The sequence below is a fragment of the Dipodomys ordii genome, unplaced genomic scaffold (genome assembly GCF_000151885.1).
Source record: "Dipodomys ordii isolate 6190 unplaced genomic scaffold, Dord_2.0 Scaffold42, whole genome shotgun sequence".
NCBI classification, from domain to species: domain Eukaryota; kingdom Metazoa; phylum Chordata; class Mammalia; order Rodentia; family Heteromyidae; genus Dipodomys; species Dipodomys ordii.
The window spans coordinates 4,506,822-4,521,546 of NW_012267258.1; the positions used below are offsets into that span (position 1 = coordinate 4,506,822).

General features: G+C 46.1%; 1 protein-coding gene across 3 annotated transcripts in view; it reads right to left on the reverse strand.

The window, feature by feature from the left end:
* Positions 1-520: 520 nt before the first annotated feature.
* Positions 521-14,725, reverse strand: part of Pced1b (PC-esterase domain containing 1B) — a 24,650-nt gene continuing 10,445 nt past the window's right edge. The window contains exons 1-2 of one of the 3 annotated variants that reach the window (XR_001175161.1): positions 10,109-10,246; positions 7,249-7,378 (exon numbers count right to left, since the gene is read on the reverse strand). Coding sequence is in view for 1 of the 3 variants with exons in the window: in XM_013018746.1 (XP_012874200.1) it covers positions 900-2,201 (1,302 nt within the window). In the remaining 2 variants the exon portion in view is untranslated. Of the gene's footprint in view, positions 2,273-7,248; positions 7,379-10,108; positions 10,247-14,725 lie in introns of those variants that run through there. The other 2 variants (XM_013018746.1, XR_001175160.1) reach the window with 2 other exon arrangements.

Consider the following 14,725-nt stretch of genomic DNA (forward strand, 5'->3'; position numbering starts at 1 on the left):
CTCCCATTTCCAATAAACTACTCAGAAAAAGCCAGAAGTGGTACTGTGGCTCAAATAGTACAACCCTAGCTTTGATCATAAAGAGTTTTAGGAATAGTGCCCAGGATTGGCCAAAAAAAGTCACTGGACTGGCCAAAAAAAAAAAAAAGCTTCAAGTGGAGGTATGATTCAACTGGTAGAACACCAGCCTTGAACAGAAAAAGCTAAGGGACAGGCCCTGAATTCAAGCCCCAGCAATGGTACCAAAACAAACAAGTAAATAAATCCTGTGATTCAAGAGACTTTAGTCACATCCTTTATCTTGTTTTAGCTAACTACTGACATTTTATTAGTCCTGTATGACAAAGAGCCTTGCATTTAAAGTCTTTTTTTTTTTTTTAATACATGTAGCCCAGAAAGGACAAACTCCCTGTCCTCCTCTTTCAGCCTCCCACATGTTGGCATGCAAGGTGTGCGCCACTAGGCCCAGCCAGAAAATTTAAACAGATGACTCTGTAGGCGCCATGATTATTTATTCAGTTGATAATGCCCTTGCTCAAAGCTCATGGTATAACCCCTAGGGGTCACGCATTACACAGGGACACACAAATCCCACAATGACTTGTGCAAACCAAATTCTATAATGCTGTTTTATTTTTAGTTTTTGCAAAAAGAATAGGGAGTGAGGAAGCAGGAATGTGACCTGCTCACTTCCAAGAGTCGCTAGACATCAGTAAGGTCTGACTTGCTCACATCTCCCTGCATGGGAGAATACAAACCAACCCCAAACAACCACCACCACCAAAACCAAAAACCCAAGTCCACGTGTGAAAGATGAAGGCTTACGGTGGCAAAGTCAGTGGTCAGTCCCTGTGGCCCGCAGCCATCAGGAGCCAAGTGGCTGCTGTCAGTCAGTCTGTCTACTGTCGCCTGGATTCTGAGTAGGCCGGCCGCCTCCGTGGTCTCCTGGGCTTCCCTCTCCAGGGCCTGTAGGGTCCCTGAGCCACATACCTGGGGAACCCTCTGTACACCATGGGGTTCGATTGTCGAAAACAGTGTCGGGGGAGCCGGGGCATGGGAGGCTGGGCACCAAAGGCATAGTCATTGTCAAAGGCAAACTCCATTGGAGGGGATGAAGGGGCATCCGAATGGAAATAAAACTGATCGGACTGGAAAATGTGGTCGGAGGAGAAGTAGGAATCGTGGGGATAGGGCGCAAAGGGAGGCCTGACCGGGGGCAGATGGGGGGAGTGGGGTGGGGGGGGTGGGAGGGGGAGCAGCGGCGGGCGGGGGCAGGCGGGCGGGGATGGCAGCAAGGCCCGGGGTCTGGGAGGAGGAGGAGGAGGAGGGCGAGGCCCGCAGGGCGAGAAGGTGGGCGGATCCAGGTTCTCCCGGGGCGGGGACGGTGATTGGCTGAGCGCCGGGCTGTAGTGGATGGCGCAGCCTTTGGGGCCGCGGTCGGGCAGGTCCACGCCCCAGGCGTCGGCCACGTGGGCCAGCAGCAGATGGGAGACGTGGCGGTGTGCGTGCTCGTTCCAGTGCACCCCGTCACCCTGCAGGTACTTTTTGAAGCGGCAGAAGTGGAAGAATAAGTCTAGCACGTCGAAATGGTGTTTGCGGGCCGCCTGGGAGCTGTAGAAGTTGGCCGCCAACACGTCCTGAGTTTTGGGAGCCGGAGGGCCCTTCCGGGGCAGGAAGCCCGCCTTGATTTTCTTACCCACAGGCATGGCTGTATTCCACACGAGAAGGCACGACTTGGGCAACACCTGATCCAGGCGACTGAACAGGCTCTCCAGGTTCTGCTGGTAGCTGCGCCAGAAGTGAGGCCCGTACCTGGAGATGTCCCAGAGGCAAGAGTTCATGATGACCACGTCGGGCGCGTGCTCGCCGCCTTGCAGCTCCTGCAGGATGTCCTCCAGATACTCGGAATACACGCGCGTGAGGAAATAGAAACGCACCAGGTGGTGATCGGAGCAGAACTGGCGGACCTCGCGGTAGTGGGTCCCGTTGTGCATGCGGCCCCACTGGCCTCCGGCCACGAGCTCATCCTGTTCGAAGCTCAGCTCACCCCTGGCCTTGAGCTGGCTGGGAGACAGCAGGCAATCCTTCTGCAACAGCAGCACCAGGTCCTTGTACACGGCCCTCTGCACCGAGTCCCCCAGGATGAGCACAAACTTGTTGTGAAGAAGCTGCTGAACTTCCGATGCCAGCAATTGGACCATGATGCCCCGGTGAGGCGCCAATGGCCGCGCGGCTTTAGCTCCTGGCTTTGCTCCCGGTGGGTCACTAAACGCTAGGACACAGAGAGAGAGAGAGATCGCTGGGAGGAGCTCACCCGTGGGCGGGCCGGAAGGGTGAAAGGAGGGCCCTGGGTGGTAGACAGCAGAACTAGCCCGAAGGTATTGCGCCTGGGCGCCCGCCTTGCAGAGCTCCACCGAGCCTGGCCTAAGAGAGTGGGAAAGACCGGGGGGAATTGGGGGACAGACCCTCCCCAGCAAGGGCTGCAATCCCGGGCCTAGAATTGGACCTCTGCCTTCCTGAAGGCTCCACCCAGGGAGGAGGGGTCAACTCTGACCTTCCCGCCGCTGGCGCTGGAGGTAAAAACACAGTGCACAGAATGGTTAGGCCCGTGGTTGAATCGAGAGGCCTGAGATGAAGTAATCACACGCAAAAATGTTTGATTCACGTGGAGGAGTTCTGTTCTAGCTCTTGTGTCCCTGTCGTTGAAATGCTTACGAAGCACATAATGTAAGTTGGGGTGCTGGTGGCTCGTGCCTGTAAATCCTAGCTACTCAGGAGGCTGAGATCTGAGGATCATGGCTTGAAGCCAGCCCCAGCAGGAAAGTCCGTGAGACTCTTATCTCCAATAAACCACCAGAAATAGCGCTGTGGCTCAAGTGGTAGAGTGCTGGCTTTAAGCTGAAGAGCTGAGGACAGCACCCAGGCCCAGAGTTCAAGCCCCGTGACCGACAAAAAAAGTCAGATAGTGGTGCTGTGGTGCAAGCGGTAGAGCACCATCCTTGATAGAAAAAGCTAAGGGGCAGGGCAGGGGATGTGGTAGTGGTAGAGTGCTTGCCAAACATGCATGAAACCCTGGGTTCGACTCCTCAGTACTACAAACACGAGAAAAGCTGGAAGTAGCACTGTGGCTCTAGTGGTAGAGTGTTAGCCTTGAGCAAAGGAAGCTCAGGGAGAGTGCCCAGGCCAGAGCTCAAACCCCACAAACTACAAAAAAAAAAAAAAAAAGGGAAAAAGAAAGAAAGACAAAAAGGTTTGGAGCGCTCAAGAGACTGAGATCTGAGAATTGTGTTCTTGAATTCTTTCCTAGGCTAGCCTGGACCATGATCATAGCAGGGATGACAGTCACAATCTGGGTTCTTGTGATATATATGTATTGTCCAAGCAGAGTTTGAAATGTCATTCTCCCATTCTTTGCCTAGAGTATAAGATTACAGAAGTGAGTCACTGTGCCTGGCCCATATACTCAATTTTTAAAAGTTCTACTTTGTGCCTCTAAATGACTATAGCTTAAAGAGTTTTCATAAGAGAACAGTTGAAAACATTCACTTATCTTCCTCCATCATGAGAAATTTTGCTAGAAAAACTTTTTAAGAAGCTTGTGGTACAACAAGATAAAGAGTATAAACTCCAGGGGCAGGGAAGGTGGCTCAGTGGTAGAGTGCTTGCCTTGCATGCATGAGGCCCTGGGTTCGATTCCTCAGCACCACATAAGCAGAAAATGCAGGAAGTGGCTCTGTGGCTCAAGTGGTAGAGCACTAGCCTTGAGCTGAAGAGCTGAGGGACAGTGCCCAGGCCCAGAGTTCAAGGCCCATGACTGACCAAAATAAAAGAGTAAACTCCAATCCCCTTCAGTGTGAAGAATGTGTCTTTGTAAAGATTCATTTATTCATCTAATACACTTACCAACTGCCCAATATGTGGTTGCTTTGTGCGTGTATATGAGTGTGCATGTGCGCCCGTGCTGTTCCTGGCATCTGACCTCAGGCTTTCATTTAGCTTTTTCACTCAATGCTGAGGCTCTACAAATTGAGCCACAGCTCCACTTCCCACTTTTTAGTGATTAATTGGAGATTAGACTAAAGATTGTGTCAGTGGCTCCTGCATGTAATCCTAGCGACTCAGGAGGCTGAGATCTGAGGATTACCCTTTGAACCTAGCAGGAAAAGTCAGTGGGACTCATCTTTAATTGGCCAGCAAAAGCCAGTTCAAGCCCCAGGATGGGCATAAAGTAAAATTAAAAAAAAAAAAATCTTGCCAGGAACTTGTGGATCATACTTGTCATCCTAGCTACTTAGGAGTCTGAGATCTGAGGATCATAGTTCAAAGCCAGCGTGGGTAGTAAAGGCCATAAATAAATACCATAGACTTTCCTGTCCTTGCTGACTTTGAACACAGTTTTCAGATCTCAGCCTCCAGAATAGCTAGGATTACAGGCATAAGCCACCAGCACTCAGCCATAGTTTTCCCTTGTCAGAAGAAATGCTCTTAAGTGTAATACACATCAGTAAGTGCTAAGGGCCATGAGTTGTAACAGTGAAATATTCTTGTCCACTTCAGATCCAAGTCCTCCAAGTCCAAAATGTAAAGGATAAAACCTTTTGCATTGTGTTTGCAGGACTCTCAGGCCACTCCAACTCTGGTTATTTATATGTGTTCTGCTTGGGCCAACAGCCTAAACACACAGTGTCCAGCCTTCTGGGGTTAGTTAACATTGTTCTCTTCTGTTTATGTTCTCTTCCTTAACATTAGTAGGTACAATAACCTAGTCCCTACTTCAATGGTCCACTTATTAAATGGCCTAATGCACTCTTTGAGTATGAAGTGTCCTCCATTTGGACAGATGCAAGTTTAACCCCACTATTTAAAAGCTAAAGGAAACTGAGCTTTTAAAGCCATGTGACCTGGATGGGAAGCCCAGTTCCCTATACTTCCTAGTGCTTTGACTTTATGTAAGTTGTTTAGCTTTTCTCTGCCTTAATTTTACTCATCATGAAACAGGACTATTAGTACCTACTTCTCAGATCTAATGTGAGGGTTAAACACACAGTGACACAGAAGACCTGTAATTCTAGCATTCCGTCTGAGTGCTGGGTTCAAGACCAAACTTCCTACATAATGGAACTGCCTCAAAAACAAGTAAACATGCTAGGCACCTACCAGTGGCTCATACCTGTAATCCTAGCTGCTCAGAAGGCTGAGATCTGAGGATCCTTGTTTGAAGCCAGCCTGGGCAGAAAAAAACCATGAAACTCTTGTTTGTTTGTTTTTTGTCAGTTATGGGGCTTGAACTCAAGGCCTGGACGCTGTCCCTGACCTCTTTTTTTAACTTTATTTTTATTGTAAAGATAATGTACAGAGGGGTTACAGTTACATGAATAAGGTAATGACTACATTTCCTATCGAGCATTGTTGCCCACTCCTTTGTTTTTTCCCTCCCCCCCTCTCCAACTCTTCCCTTCCTCCCCCCTAGTTGTTTCAATATAGCCTGAACTCTTTTGCTCAAAGCTAGCACTCTACCACTTTGAGCCACAGCTCCACTTCCAATCATGAAACTGTTATCTCTAAGGAACTACCAAAAAGCTGAAAGTAGAACTATGGCACAATTGGTACAGCTTTAGCCTTGAATGAAAAAGCTAAGGAGGTTGGGTGTGGTAACTCATGCCTGTAATCCCAGCTACTCAAAAGGCTGAGATCTGATGATCACAGTTCAAAGCCAAGCAATGCAGAAGTCTGTGAGACTCTTATCACCAATAAACCACCAGAAAAGCCAGACGGAGTACGGTGGCTCAAAGTGGTAGAGCATTAGCCTAGACCAAAAGAGTTCAGGAACAATGCCTAGACCCTGAGTTCAAGCCCCATAACTGACAAAAATAAATACATATAAATGAAGGACTAGTGCCCAGGTCCTGAGTTCAAGCCCTAATACTAGCACAAAAGAAACAAAACCCTAAAAAACAAGGAGACTGTTCCAGACAATCCCAGACCAGCAGTTAAGTACTGAAAAGAGTTATTGATTGCTGAACAAGTTGCAAAATGGCAGGCAGGTTAATCAAAGACAAAGACTCAAGTATTAGAATAGTTCAAGCACAATTCTGCCATTCCAGCTTTAGTGTTGAGGCTGTCAGTCTGTCCTAACTCACCCAACAGGCTCAGGCCTCAATCAGGCCCAAGCATGCATCTAAAATTGCCATGGTCCTTCTCCAGTGAGAGGAACAGACATGACTAAAAGAGAGGAGAAGGGAAAGCCTTGGCAGCAGCATTCTAGTGAGAAACTAAAATGTAAAGAATTATGGGGCTGGGAATGTGGCTTAGTGGTAAGAGTACTTGCCTAGCATGCATGAAGCCCTGGGTTTGATTCCACATAGACAGAAAAAGGCAGAAGTGATACTGTGGCTCACGTGGTAGAGTGCTAGCCTTGAGCAAAAAAAGAAGCCAAGGGACTGTGCCCAGGCCCTGAGTTCAAGCCCCAAGACTGGCTAAATAAATAAATAAGCAAGCAGAATTATGTTATGTTTACTACTTGGTGCAGGTACTGACTGGAACTTGAACCTGGGGCTTCATGCTTTTGCTAGGCTTTGTCACTCAAGGCTAATGCTCTGCCATTTGAGCCACAGTTCCAGCTCCAGCTTTTCCCTGGCTAATTGGAGATAAGAATCTCATGGACTTTCCTGTCTAGGCTGGCTTTTGAACTATCACCTTCAGATCTCAGCCTCCTGAGTAGCTAGGATTATAGGCAGGAGCTACCTGTGCCTGGCATCTTGGTATTTCTATAAGGAGCACTGATAACTCCAAGAGGATCAGCAAAATGAGTCACCATCAGTACCCATACTGTGGGAAAGAGCAGGCTGTGGTAAAATGGAAATATCAGGCCATATGTCAAAGGAGGACATATGTGAATAAATGAATGAATGATAGGACAAATGGGTAAAGCATGCAAGGGGGTGGGAGGAGCACACCATTATACTCTGTGATTCCAGCTTTAAATTGAAACAGGATTAAAAAACAAGAGATTTCACGATGATTTCTCAAATTGCACTAATAAGTTCCATGTTCTTATGTTTGCAAAGTAAAACTTGGGCTTAGCCTAAAGTGGTTGCAGAAGCATGCATTAATCATGGGTACTGCTATAAAACATTACCTTCAAGCAACTTGCGGGTGTCTTACTATTTGGGCAATAATTAAAAATTTAGTAGCTTCATAAGCCATGAATTATAAATCATTGACTATTGGTTTTTAACGATCCCAAACCAAATATGGAACATTTATTTTTCATTAATCAGTGCTTAGTTGTAATTCTATTAATTCTTCGGAAGAGTGGCGATGTTAGATGTTATAGACCTGGTGCTCCAGGGACTGGGTGGAGGCAGGGCAAAGAAGTCTGAAATCACAAAGGCCATTATTAACAATTAAGATGCTGCTTGGATTACTTCTAGTACTTATAAATAGTTTAAAACTTCCCTGCGGATTACTAACCATCTCAATGCACATATTGATCATTTGCTTTTAGCTGGATTTTTATTTGTATTTCTGTATCATGTTTGAGAATTTGTCTGAAATTGTGTGTTGATACTGGGGCTTAAACTGAGAGCCCTTGGCCTTTTTCTGCTAATAGCTGGCTGGCACTCTAATACTTGAGCCACCTCCATTTTTGACTTTTTGCTGACAAATTGGAGATGAGTGTCTCACTGGCTTTCTTCCTCAGCTGACTTTGAACCACATTCTTCAGGTTTCAATCTCCTGAGTAGCTAGTATTACAGGCATGAGCCACCAGCACCAGCACCTGGTTTCATGTTTCTTTTCTTTCTTTGGCTAGTCCTGGGGCCTGAATTTAGGACCTGGGCATTGTCCTTGAGCTTCTTTTTGCTCAAGCCTAGAACTCTCCCACTTAGCCACAGCGCCACTCCCAGCATTTCCTGTTTATGTGGTACTGAGGAGTTGAACCTAGGGCTTCACACATGCAAGCACTCTATCTCTAAGCCACAATCCCAGCCTTGATTTTACCTTTTGAAGTGAGACAAGTTAACATCTAGTCACATCTTTCCAAACAGGTTCAGACAGCTATCACTGGTAAAATGGAGTGTCCCGCCCCCTCCCAACAACAGCTGTCAATCTTCTACCAACCTAAAGCTTCACATTTCTCACTATTCAGGTAGAGTTTAAACATACAGAAGTTCTCAGACATGGGCAACACTCATCGAAAATCCTAACTACCTCATCAATTCTCAAACCGGGTTCCAAGGCTGGAAGCACAGTAGACCTATTCTTATTCCTATTTTACCCAGCCATGCCACGATCTTAAATTTGTGACTCTTCTGCAATAAATATCATTGGAAGAATTTCAAACAGTTTGGATCTGACCTAGACCTTCAAAATTTTTTTTTAACCTTCACAAGGCAAATTGTCATTATCATGGTCTATAAAGTGTGGGCTTCTATGAGCTTGGACAATATAATTATTTCTTCTACATCAGGTGATATTTACATTTCTTTCCTTTTGCTTAGTGAAAGTTGTTCCCTCTTTCCCTCTCATTCCTCCCTTCCCATCACTGTCTTTGGGTTGCTTAGTTCATTTTCATCTATGTCCAGTGCAGCTGATGGTCATCTTTGCTGTATGTTGTTCCATTCATTCCCCACTTATTCTGTGTCCTCCTCCTAGCTCTTAAAACACGATGTTTCCTCCATAGTAATAGTCAAAAAAAAAAAAAAAAACTTGCTACACTATAGAAAGAAAAAGATCATCCCGAAAAAAGGAAGTAAAACCAAAATATAGGCTGTGTACCACTTATTCAAATAGCATCTTTTTTTTTTTTTTCCTTTTGTGCTAGTCCTGGGAATTTCAGGCTTGGGCACTGTCCCTGAGTTTTTTTTTTTTTTTTTTTGCTCAAAGCTAGTGCTTTACCACTTCAGTCACATCTTCGCTCCCACTTCTTTTAGTGGTTACTTGGCAGTAAGAGTTCCACAGACTTTCCTACCAGGGCAGGCTTTGGATTCCCAGATCTCAGCTTCCTGAGTAGCTAGGACTGGAGAAGCGAGCTACCTGCGCCAGGCCTCATTAAATAAATACAACAAACTTGTTTTTACTATAAAAAAGATCCTTTAAAATAGACAATTACAACAACTCCCTAAGAACAAAAATTCGATTTCCATCTTAAATGGTCTTTGGCAAACTTCTGCATTCGGACTGCAAGCAATTATTTAAACTACATTTGCTAACTTTTTAACTTCGCTAGAGCATGAAGGAAAATGACCTGAAAGGGGTAGCCAAGTTTTCCATCTTTAAAAGACAAGCCAGATTAGGCTCAGGTTGATGCCTAGTGTTCTGAGTCTCTGCTTCCCAATCAGTAAAACAGGATAATAGCAAGAAAAGAATTGCAGCCAAGCACTGGTAGCTCATGCCTGTAATACCTGCTTCTCAGAAGGTGGAGATCTGAGGATTACGGTTCAAAGCCAGTACAGGCAGGAAAGTGAGACTATTACCTTCAATTAACAAGTAAAAAGCCTGAAGTAGAGCTGTGGCTCAAGTGACACAGCCCTAGCCTAGAGAGAAAAAGTCAAGTGACAGAGCCTGTGTTCAAGCCCCAGAATTCCAGCATTTTTTTAAAAAAGAAAGAAATCCTGTGTATCAGCCAGGTGCCGGTGGCTCATGCCGGTCATCCTAGCTTAAGTACCTAGGATTAGGAGGCTAATAGAGCAGCTATCTCAGGAGGCTGAGATCTGGGGTCGGCGGTTCGATGCCAGCCCAGGCAAAAAAAAAAAAAAAAAAAGTCCCTGTGAGACTCTTGCCTCCTATTAACCACTCAAAAACTGGAAGTGGTGCTGTGGCTCAAAGTGGTGGAGCAATAAATAGTCTTAAGCAAAAGAGCTCAGCACCCAGGCCCTTGAGTTCAAGCTCCACAGCCGACACAAAAAAGAAAAAAGAAATCCTGTGTATCAAAGGCTTACTTAAAGTGCCAGCCAGACAAATTATGGCCCTAGAAGCATCTCAGTCCCGCTTGGATTTGAAAAGAAACACAAGCCTGCAGACAGATGTTATCAGATTCCCTTCGAACCTTCAGCCCCACGGCCCAGATCCCACCAAGGGCAAAGGCAGAAGTCCCTCAGCCCCTCACCTCCTTAGGCAGAAAGTGAATCCCTGCCGGTGGGTTCAGGTCCTCCCAAGGCCTCCGGACTATACTCTAGGACCTTCTCCCCAAAGGGTAGAGCTAGGCATTCCACCTTTTATTCACTCTTCCTCTGGCTGTCTCCTTCCAGTCTCATTTCTTACTTCAAGAAAAAAAGCAAGGAAACTTCTTTGACTCCACCTCCGAGACAATCCTATCTCTCTCCGGCCTGTGATTCAAGGCCACATTTTTAAAGGGCTGTTGGCGCTGGCCATGTCCAGCTCACCTCCCACGCACTCCTCCTCTTACTTTTCATCTGCTTTCCCACATCACCGAACCGGAGATGTTTGGCCAGAAAGTCAGCACTTCATTTCTTTTTGCTTCCGTCCATCAATGACCACTTCTTGGTCCTTGCCCAGTTCTTGGGGCTGGGGGTCTTGTTAACTGCTACCTTGTAAACAACTCAGCAACAAGGCTTGGGGATAACCCGATCCCCAGTCCTTACCCAGTGCCTCTAATTATTTATTTATTTGGTGGGAGGGGGGAGGTGTCTCCATCCCTGGGAATTCCTCAAATGTTAATCTTTCTCAAGGCTCACTCCTCTTACCTCCGCTCTTCTCCGATGTTCATAGGAAACCCTCTTTGCTTGCCGGGGGTTCCAGTTTCCCCAGTATAACAACAACAACAATAAGATAACTGGCTTTTTGGTGGTTTATTGGAGGTAAGAGTCTTTAGGGCCTTACTGCCTTCACCCTTCAAATCACCATCCTCAGATCTCAGCCTCCCAAACAGCTAGGATTACAAGTGTGAGCTACCTGAGCCTGGCCTCTCTTAATTATTAATGGCACTCCTCCCCGACCTTATCAGAAACCTCAGGTTGGGTGGAGACAATGAGCCATCAATCCTGTGAAACCCCTTGGCTGAGGGGAAGCCACCACCCCCACCCCACCCCCACCGCTTCCTCCCCCCCAGCTCCCAGAGTAAACCCCCTTGGTTTAGATCTGGCTTCATTCACATTGCTTACCTGCCCGCAGCCCCCCTGGCTCAGAGGAATCCTCCAGCTGGAAGAGAGTGGACTATTATAAAGGATCTACACCAGCAGGGGTTAAGGCCAACATTTGCAAAGTCATTAGCATGATACTGCCACATTTTTAAATGCTCAATGAATTCAGCTATTATCTCTGTCTCCAGCCCAGACCTGTCCCTGAAGTTCCACATGTTCTGGTGGCTAGAATGTAGTTCTTTTGGGGGTGAGAGGGAAAGTACCGGGGGAGGTAAGGGGGTGGATTGTAAGGGATAATAATCTTTGTTGCTTCCCTGGCTTCCAAAGTCTCTGCAGACATACATTTATCTTTTCACCCTAATCTGGCAAATTCCTAAGACAATTCCCTGGTGACCTTTGAACAGTGTGTCTCCTTGAAGATAAATACTGATGATGTGGGTTAAGGTAGGTGGGTTATTTTCATGTGTATTTTCACCGCACTGCCCAATCATTTTGCTTGAAAGTCCAGGGCTGGGGGTGTGTGGCTTAATGGCTTGCCTAGCATACAAGAGGATCAGTGTTCAATTCCCACCACCACTCAAAACAAAGTACACTTGACACGGATTGGAGTATGTATAACTGGGTGAGAATAGACTGCACCTTAGAAACTTGGGCCAAGTTACCTTCTTTTTTCCTTTTATACCAGTTCTGGGGCTTAAATTCAGGGACTGGGTCCTATCTTGAGCTTTATTGCTCTAGGCCAGTGTTTTACATTGCAGCCACAGCTCCGCTTCTGTGTGTGTGTGTGTGTGTGTGTGTGTGTGTGTGTGTGTGATAAATTGAAGATAAGAGTGTCACAGGTGTCTTTGAACCACAATCCTCAAATCTCAGACTCCTGATTAGGATTCCAGGTATGAGCCACCTGTGCCCAGCAAGTCAGGTTAATTTTATTTTCCAGTGTTTCTACTATGCTGAGACATCAACATCTTTAAATGATATTTAATATTATATATACATACATATGTATGTTATGTGTATTTTGAAAAGATGCTTTATAGCGAGCACTGGTGGCTATGCCAGTACAGGAAAGTCTGGGAAACTCTCCTTTCTAATTAGCCACCAAAAAGAAGTGGAGCTGTGGTTCAAGTGGTAGAGCACCAGCCTTGAGTGAAAGAGCCAAGCAATACAACAATATCCAGAGTTCAAGCTCTAGTACCAATATAAGAAGAAAGAAAAAGAAAGGAAGAAGAAAGAAAAGAAAGTAGCTGGGTGATGTTGAAATAAGGATACTGGGTCTAATGGTACCATCTTGCCTTCTTGATGGATGCAGTTGAAGTCCCACCCCCAGGCGATGGGCATGTCTTAATTCCTAGAGGCAGGGATGGGGATGTGGACAATAGGCTACCTGCCAGTCTGGTGCCAAGAACGTGTGAGACGCTCAAGCCCCCTGTGACCCCGCCTCCTGACCATGATGGTATTTAGCCTTGCCCCACCCCCACCCCTACCCCAGCCCAGCCACCATTTTGCACCATGCTTCATGTCTCCCTATGGTGTCCCTCTTCAGCTGTCGATTAGAGATGATCAGGTTTGTTGAGATTGTTTTTCTCCCCTTTCTTTGCTTTACTAACCTCATGGCTCAGTTTGCTAACAGTGTTAAGTATATTCAAGGCTGTAAGCATTTTGGGGACATGTGTCCGTTCCCAGTTGCTAGCTCTAATAAAAACCCCTGATTCAACCTCTCAAAATGTAGCTTCTCTGTATCTGGCTGATCGAATTCCTGTATAACAATGTTGGCCTACACCTGTAATCCTACCTACTCCAGAGGCTGTGATTTGAGGATGGTGGTTCAAAGCCAGCCCTGTCAGGAAAGTTCATCAGACTTATCTCAAGTTCCCCAGCAAAAAGCTGGAAGTGCGACTAGGACTCAAGGGGTAGAAAGGTAGCCTTGAGCACAAAAGTTTAGTGATAGCTCCCAGGCCCTGAATCAGCATCAAAAAGGAAAAAAAGAAAGAAAGAAAATATACTGTAGGACTGGAGGGGCAGGGTGATGCCTTTTCTGGTAGTATCTGGGGCAAAGGACCCAAGTCAGCATCGACTCTCTTACTTTAGGAAGTGAAAGAATAATGTGGGAAGTTCCAGCACTGATGTACATATAAATATGTAGTGGGAAGTAATTACAGAAGATAGACCCTCCCCAGAATCCTTGCTCAGGAATGAGAATGTAACTTCTCTTGAATTTTTTTTTTTTTAATTTGCCAGTCCTGGGGTTTGAACTCAGCCTCTGGGTACTGTCCCTGAGCTTCTTTCGCTCAAGGCTTCTTGCGCTCTACCATTTGAGCCACAGCACCAATTCTGGCCTTTTCTGTGTATGTAGTACTGAGGAATGGAACCCAGGGCTTCATACATGCTAGGCAAGCACTCTACCACTAAGCCAGATTCTCAGACCCTTCTCTTGACTTTTTTTTCCTTCCTGTCTTTATCTTCTTTCCTTCCTTCCTTCCCTTTCCTTTCCCTCCCTCCCTCCCTCCCTTCCTTCCTTCCTTCCTTCCTTCCTGATGGGAATCTACTTTTTCTCAGAACTCCACACTGCCCCCATGGTCCACTGATCACTCTTCCTTGGGGACCCCTCCTGGTTCTCACCCCTGGACTTATCTGAAAGTGCAGGACTGTGGGCATCAGAAGGCTACCCCTACCCTAAAACCCCAAACAGGACTGTTTGCACTATAAATCCCAAACAGGACAGTTCATACCATAAATCCTCAACAGGACAGGACAGGACAAAGAAATTCCAAAGACTGATCTCACATTTAACTCCTCCCCCCCCCTTTCCCCTCTTTGTTTTTCTGTCCCTGCTCAGTGTTACATGGAGTCCTTCTGCAGCCATGATCAAAGCCTTCTCTGGTCTGCTGAGGTCTCTGCCTTCTTTCTCTCTGTTAGTCCACTTGATCTAACACTCACAACTCACTTTCCTAATCCTTCCTTCCTTCCTTCCTTCCTTCCTTCCTTCCTTCCTTCCTTCCTTCCCCTCCCCTCCTTCTTCCTTCCTTCCTTCCTTTCTTCCTTCCCCTCCTTCCTTCCTTCCTTCCTTCCTTCCTTCCTTCCTTCCTTCCTTCCTTCTTTCCTTCCGTCCTTTGTGTCAGTCCCACGGTTTGAACCCAGGGCATGGGATCTGTCCAAGAACTTTTTTGCTCAAGGCTAGTACTCTGCTACTTAAACCACAGCTCCACATACAGCTTTTATGGTGGTTAATCAGAAATAAGAGTCTCACTGTGGTCCTCACATCGCAGCCTCCAGAGTCATTAGGATTACAGGCATGAGCTTTTTAAAAAATGTTAATGATTGAGTTCCTCGGTTTTTATTATTCTAACAACTATGTGTGTTCAAGGCCTTAGGGGGAAAAGGAAATGGGAAAAGAAAAATAGGGCAATATTAAGAAAAAATAGAACTATTGATCCCTCTTCTAACTAATAGTTACAATGATCCTATTATGTTTGTGTAAGGTGAAATCAGAAATAGAACAAAATTATTGGTTATTAAAAATGTGGCCAAAGGGCTGGGAAGGTGGCTCAGTGGTAGAGCACTTGCCTTGCAAGCATGAGGCCCTGGGTTCGATTCCTCAGCACCACATAAGCAAAAAGAAAAAA